The sequence below is a fragment of the Notothenia coriiceps genome, unplaced genomic scaffold (assembly GCF_000735185.1).
Source record: "Notothenia coriiceps isolate Sejong01 unplaced genomic scaffold, NC01 NC01_scaffold00035440, whole genome shotgun sequence".
NCBI classification, from domain to species: domain Eukaryota; kingdom Metazoa; phylum Chordata; class Actinopteri; order Perciformes; family Nototheniidae; genus Notothenia; species Notothenia coriiceps.
Genome location: NW_011368141.1, coordinates 220,282 through 227,832, shown reverse-complemented (window position 1 = coordinate 227,832; position 7,551 = coordinate 220,282). Strand labels below are relative to the sequence as shown.

General features: G+C 40.6%; 1 protein-coding gene across 1 annotated transcript in view; it reads left to right on the top strand.

Annotated features, from left to right (window-relative positions):
- Positions 1–4,229, top strand: part of LOC104962851 (poly [ADP-ribose] polymerase 6) — a 23,992-nt gene extending 19,763 nt beyond the window's left edge. Inside the window, exons 19-23 of the mRNA XM_010791355.1 lie at positions 591–660; positions 2,026–2,105; positions 2,391–2,454; positions 2,944–3,028; positions 4,100–4,229. Coding sequence (XP_010789657.1) covers positions 591–660; positions 2,026–2,105; positions 2,391–2,454; positions 2,944–3,028; positions 4,100–4,202 — 402 coding nt within the window. The 3' untranslated portion in view covers positions 4,203–4,229. The remainder of the gene's footprint in view (positions 1–590; positions 661–2,025; positions 2,106–2,390; positions 2,455–2,943; positions 3,029–4,099) is intronic.
- The last annotated feature ends 3,322 nt before the right edge of the window (positions 4,230–7,551 follow it).

Sequence of the window (7,551 nt, the reverse complement as noted above, 5' to 3'; positions counted from 1 at the left end):
GTGTGTGTGTGTGTGTGTGTGTGTGTGTGTGTGTGTGTGTGTGTGTGTGTGTGTGTGTGTGTGTGTGGCGCAGGTTTATTGTCATGTTACATTAACCTCTTCAAATGTGTTTTCGCACGGTAGAGCTACCTTGTCAGGCCAGTAGGTCATGAGTGTGTGTGTGTGTGTGCGTGCGTGCGTGCGTGCGTGCGTGCGTGCGTGTGTGTGTGCGTGTGTGTGTGTGTGTGTTGTACTTCTATATTTGTGAGGACTGGTATGATGTTGACACCGTGGGTGTTTTAGTGGATGTGTGTGTTTGAGGACATGTGTGATCATACTTCAGTATAAGGAAATGTTACAAAAACTATATTACCCATGAGCCTCTGCTCCCACAGAGACGAAGTCCATCGGAAACAAATCTTGTTGCAAGATTCAGATTGTTTGTAATGAACGTGATGGCCTGGCATATTTGTGTGTGTGTGTGTGTGTGTGTGTGTGTGTGTGTGTGTGTGTGTGTGTGTGTGTGTGTGTGTGTGTGTGTGTGTGTGTGAGGTGGTCTTGTGCAACTGCTCAGTGACCCTTCCTTCCTTCCTGCTCTTTTCAAACCCAAGCTGCATGGGGCAGCGTATGGAAAGGGCATCTATCTGAGCCCCATCTCCAGCATTTCTTTTGGATACTCAGGTAGGAAAGAATCATTCCTCGCCACTCAGACCCCTCCAGCCCACCCCCCCCTCTCCCTTCTATACCACCATGTTGACTGCTGAGTGCGCTCTCTGTTTGTAACGTGGCCTGATAATCATCCTGGAACACTTCATTTTCACATGTGGGATCTCTCTTGTCGTGCCGCTCTGTGTTGTGTTTTATCGTTGTGGGTGCTGGGCCTCGGGCCTTCTTTCTCTGAGCTTGTGTGCCGCCTACCATACATTATGTCGTGGTTGTGAAAAATGGAGCTGTCAGTGGATCTGTGTGTGTTACTTTGTTGGCTTTTAATATTACTTTCTCCTGTGTCGGGTGGTGGTGGTGGTGAAGAGGCAGTTTAACCCTGAAAGCCTTACATTGTGTATTCCTGCTCTCACACCATTTTAAAGGTATATTTCTTTAGGTTTTTGTGTTTTGTCGATTATTTGGAAATTAGATTGCCAGGTTGCCAAACCCATGTTAGTATTTTTAACAAACACCTACTCAATGGTTTCGTAGTTTCAAGGAAATATGTAGAAATAATAATTCTCTGCTCAATTGCTGGCATTTATCTCTCTGGTTTACTCTTTCCTGGCCGAATCAAATTCAATGATGACACTTTCTCTGCGTCCATGTCTATCATGCAATATAACCATATTACAGTGCACTAAAATCAGCTTATACACTGTATAATAAAAGTAATATAAACAAATACCTACTTAAAGGTAGGGTAGGTAAGAATGGAGAAACCAGCTCGAATACACAACCGGAAAAAATCTGCCCCTTCCTTCAGACTTCCTTACAGAGCCCCTCCTCCAACACACACGAACGCGCACATGACCAATGAGGGCACGAGATAAGTTTGTGCACAGATGGAAGGCTGACAGGCAGGTAGGCCATCCAGTTATTTTAGCCGGGCCGGCTCAGATGATTGGTCGTGCTTTTTACAGCGCCACGGCTTCCAGAGATTAGATTTTTTTATGTGTTTATTGTCAAAGCATTTAATATATTCATTGCTATCGGGATGTTAAGAGCATTCCATGGAATATAACAAAAAGTGTTTCTGAAGTGAATTACCTACCCCACCTTTAAGTTGAAATATCAGAATGATTGGTATAATTAAAAAAGGCAATTTTTCTGATAAATAAACTAAAAGTGGTACTTGTTGTATCACCTTTTTGTCTCGATGCTGAATGTTGCAGTTTATTTTCTAAATGTAACCATATTCATTAGCCTTTTCAAACAACCTTGATATGAAGGTTAGCACTGTGGGTAATACTTCCTGTGCACCAGCAGCTGCAGACAGTGGAGGAAGATTTCTCAGGTCGCTCTGACTCTCGTTTGCTCTCTGTGTGCTGCTTCTTGCAGGGATGGGGAAAGGACAGCACCGCATGCCCACCAAAGATGAACTGGTGCAGCGCTACAACCGCATGAACACCATCCCACAGGTCCTGCACATAATCCTCTCCTAAATGCGTACCATCTCTTTTTCAAATATAGTGCGGCACTACTAATCCAGACTGCACACAACAAAAGACAAACAAATCCAAACAAAGTACACATCTTTTAAAAATGTTTCTTACTTCAAAGCACTATGCTTTAGTTAAAACTATTATAGGGTTTACAGTTTGAGTGTTTGTAATTCTCAATGTCTGGTCACAGCTCAGTTGGATCACGGTATTCACTGAAGCAGGGAAGAGTTTTAACTGTTGTGTCTTTATTTTTTTCAACAGAGCCGTCCAATACAATCGAGGTTTCTTCAGAGTCGGAATCTGAACTGCATCGCTCTGTGTGAAGGTAATAAGCAGCAAGAAGGTATCATGTTTTGTATGATATAATACGGGGCTTTATTTGATTGATATGATGATATATTGATGTGTTTCTCACATTCAAATGAAAGTTTGATTCACATTATAATATAAGTACCATATTTCCTTTTTATTAATACAAAAGAAATGACACAATAAAAGCAAAACAAGAAGAGAATCGCAATTATAATTAAATCCAAACAGTAGGCTCACAAGACTAATTGTGTAGTCAAAAAAGGTCATAGCAATCATCATAATCTGATCATAATCATTATAATAAGAGGTAAACAATTAGATATAAACAAAATAAATTATGTGCATCAGTTATGATAATATCTGAGTCTAAGCCCTGAAGCTGCAGTGCATCTAACGGAGTATCAAAAAGAACAGCAACAACCAATAATATGAATGATAGTAACAGATAAGAAACGTAAATATATAAACCACAGTTTCTAACGAAGTGTTTTCTATTCAACAGTTATCACGTCTAAGGATTTGCAGAAACATGGGAACATCTGGGTGTGTCCAGTATCCGACCACGTCTGTACACGCTTCTTTTTTGTGTAAGTAATCCCACATTTTTTTAACACCTTGGAAATGTCTTTAAAAAAAAGTTGCGTAATGACAAGGTGTGTTGGCATAGCAGCCAGGCAGCCAGTATAAAAAATAATCATCACGCTTCATTATCACTTAAATTGCTATAGTTTATCACTCAGGTTGCTGTTTTTTCCCCCGCTAAACCACACATGATGAAGGTGGTTTGATGAAGAATTATGGTATATGCTGCAGTTGTCCCTCATCCCTCATCATCATTTTAAATAAGCAGTGAATAAAAGATGGCTGAGTGGAGTTCCCGCTCCACTAAACTGGGTTCCTCTCAGGTCAGAGCCTTTTAATAGGATGTTTTCAGCTGTGTGTTGAAGCTATGAGTTAGGGGTTTGACTCTGAGCTTTGGAAACAGGCATTAACCACATGGCACAGTCTATTATCACGTCTGCTGCTGTCTTCTGATTGGGAAATTACATTTGAGAATGCCTGCAATCACATTTTAAATCGCAGCTAAATATAATTCAATTCTGAACTTGTGCTCAGCATATGGTTGGGTTTTTCAGCTTGAAGAAATGTTGACAGGATTAGAATGAAAACATAAAGACTTCTTGCATCAGACTTAACAATGCCTCTTTTAAAATCACTGTGAAAGACTTGCTTCCTAGACAAGAGGAACTTAAAGTTGTTAATTTCTCCAAGGACTATTTATCATCATTATGCCTTGTTGATGTGATACTAATAAACTTTGGCTGCTTCTAACTAATATTGAGCGTGAGCAAGAGAAAGGGATAAAAACCGAAGCAGCTATTGATGAAAAGCCAGCATCATATCTGAAGACCAGCTTTTCTGTATGTACCTACTTTTGATTCTCACTGATTCCTATGTGAACTCAACTACTCTGTGTTCTACCTATTGCAATTGTTATTTTTTATTTATACTGTTACTTTCTTCTTTTATTCTAGTTATCCTTGTGTAGACACTTAGCCTCTTTTATTGCCGATGCTGCTCGGACATCTTGTTTTTCCTTAGGGGAATAATAAAGGTTTTATGTTATCTCATGTCAACTCATCCATGTATATGTGCAGGTATGAGGATGGCCAAGTAGGAGATGCTAACATCAACACCCAGGAGCCTAAGGTGCAGAAGGAGATCATGCGTGTGATTGGGACCCAGATCTACTCCAGCTAATGGTGGTTGTCCATACCTGTCTCTGGGGGGGGGACACACGCGGGCAGGCAGACAGCGAATGTTTGGGCGGGCTGACCTCAGGCCGGATGCTAACGGCCGAGCTAGCTCTTGAGCACATTATCTCTCAAGTGCTTTTGTCCTGGTCCTCGTTTTCCTCTCCCTTCTTTGTTCCTGTTCTCCGAGTGGCTTCATTTTACATTCTCATTTAACCTCAAGTTTGATCTGCTTTTCTGAGTTTTGTGTCAGTTAGAACTGCAAGTAGTAGTCACTGCTAAGTCTCTCCACAGTTTATCCTCACTTGCCGCACTTTCACTGATCCTTCTGACTACTTTTATTTATCATTATTCTTTGTGAATATCTAGTAAAGAAGAAAGAAGAAAGAATCACCCCAAACGATCATTTGTTCCCCTTGTGGCAAATAAGTGATGGATTGACATGCATATAGAAGTGTGTTCTCTTATTGTGTTTGCAAAGGCATTATCTGCGATCCGTTTGTTTAATATTCTTTGACTAATGACATGAATTAAGGTCTGTGACATAGTTATCTGGGGGGCAAGCACTGCTCTGTCGTTCTGTCCTTGTCTGCTCCCAGAATCCAATAAGCGAGGTGTGGCTTGAAATCGAGTTACATACACTGAAGGCACTTTGTTTTTGATAACATTATCAAATGTAAAAATCCAGACATTAACATTATTATGATTTTCTTCAATGATTGATGCACTTTCAAAACCTCACAGCCCCAAAACGTCCAACAAACAGGATATTAAAGAAAAAAATACTTTTGTCTCACTGGACATACGTATAAAAGGGCAGGCTGAACAACGTCATTAAATTAAAGAAACAAACACTGGATTTAATATGACATGTCATCTCTGTTGCCTATGTTCTGTGTTGAAAAATTACAATAATCTGTCAGGCGCCGCCATTTAGTTCAAGTCACCTTTCCTCCGAGGGGTGCATATCTCATTTTGAAATAAATCTGTTTGTGTATGAACTACACTTTCCATTGGAGTCACAACTAACAAAATCCAATGTACAGAAAATCATGGACAATTTTACCAAAATATCTACATCCAGTCCAGGTGAGCTCACATCCTCCCCGGCCTCTGCCTGAAGGACACTGGATGGAAAATGGCAACCTTGTATAGCTAATCAAGTTTATCAGTTAGTCATGTACTGTATGTATGTATGTACGTGTGGGTTTGTATTTTCTTGACATTATACTAGACATTGCACTTATTCAACGTTTGCCTAAACTGGAGAAATGGACTGTCCTCGGACCTGCAGGACACCGGTAGAGGAGGAAAAGTGGAAGAAAAAGTATTTATGGTGTCAGGAAGACTATAATATTCATCATCTTAAACCATGTCGGTGCTGAGACGGGCTTTCAGTGTCTCCTGGAAGTAAGACTACTGAATGGACTTTAAGAGACTACTGAAAGAGAGCGACTTGTACATAAGGACATTGGAGACCTCTTTGAAATGTATTGCCCTGAAAGAAGTGGACATGTACAGCTTACTCATTCTGTTGCGGGGACTGTGCTAATAGCTGGTGCCTGTTTTTTTGCCAAGAGGTTTGAGCTGCGAGTGTCTTAGAGAATTTATTCTCTGGCTGTCTGTCTCCGGTGAGTTATGTTTTTAAAGATGATGTCGACGACAACGATGGTGATTACGATGCTGATGATGAAAGGCGACGATGCAGAGAAAAAAAAAGAATAAAGCCTGATTTTGCACAGTTTTACATAAAGTCTCCTTTCCTTTGATGTCTCTGGAAAATAAGTATTAGCCTACCATCACATTCAGAGGTGTATATATTGTGCCTGAAACTTTACATTTTGAGCAGAAGGGGGCACCATAACTCCACCGGCACACACACCTGAGGGCTGTATTCTATTTGAAGTCTGCAAAACAAACCAGACTCTCACATTTAAAAGTACTGCACTTGAAAAGGTTGATGCAATAGTATGATGTTTGGGGGACCTTTTCTATTTGAATCCCATTTCCTCTTAAGTTCATGTGGTAGCATAAATCAATTATATGCAATCAGCACTATTCATAGAGCCATTATGTTCTGCTTTTATACACATTGACCCTATTGTATAAACATTATCCCTTAATGCTAGTGTTGAAGGAAGGAATTCATGAATAATAGCCACAGGCTGATTATTAAACAAAATATGTGTATTCTGCACTTTCGAAATACAGTGTATTAATATACCATCAAGGGATTGACATCAGAGTAAGAACATATATAGGCATTAGTTTTGCTCTCATCATTCTTAAGTATAGAATATTGAAAATAGCATGACTAACCATAACATGACATCTACAATGTTGTATGTATATCCTGTATTATATTGTATATATTTATATTGCATTGTTGAGGAACCTGTGTCCAAAGTTTTTAATTCATTACAGCAGCTACACTGTAGTTGTGTATATGATGTGACATTAAACCTTTTGAATCTCTTGAATCTTTGAAATTCAAATCCATTTTCCTTTCAAAAGTTATTCATTTAGTTCTGGAGAAAGTGGTGCAATATACTGACATATACTGCTGTACATACAAGCATGATAAAACTACATCCATACATAAATTGATTTATTGCATCATAAATTAATGCAAGTTGAGATTGATCTTATCCGTGCTGGTTAAATATGGCAGGGTATGCTTTCAACTTGTTGTTTACTCTTTCTTTCTGTCTCTCCCTGACCACAGAAAGCTCTCGTCTTTCAAACCATCTCCGCTGCAGAAAGTATGATGGCTATTTTGGCAAAGGAGTTTCTGTATGTGTACGACAAGTGCTGGGTGTGTAGAGAGTGGGCATAATCACGGGGAAGCTGAAGCACTCTTGGGCCTTGAAAGGCACTTTATGTGTGTATTTGTGGCTACGGTAATTGGGCCCCTCCCTTTGTAAGCTGACCCATTTGACAGGGCCCTGTGGCTGGGCCCTTGTACTGATAGCTGCGTACGTGTGTGACTAGTAGATGATGTGTATGGTTCACCTGTTACTATGATCTCTGAAACCCGGGCCTCATGTTGGACACGGTCCCCTGGTTTGGCTTTGTCCCCCATTACCAAAGCCAGCTGGCTGGTGGCACACAACTGCACTTCGCTTGTTTCTTGTGTAGTTCAGCCATCGGCCACTGAGGGGAGCTCTGGTTTTATTCTACTCTGCCTGCTTTCGTTGCATACTTAACTTACACCCGGGCACATGCAGCACACACATGCAGGTAAACACCTAAACACACGCACTCCGCAGTGGTTGTTTGGTCAGATAAAGGAGTAGTGACGGGAGGGCAGAAGGTCACAGAGGGTGTCTAGCCCTCGGCGGAAGCGGCTGCTCCCC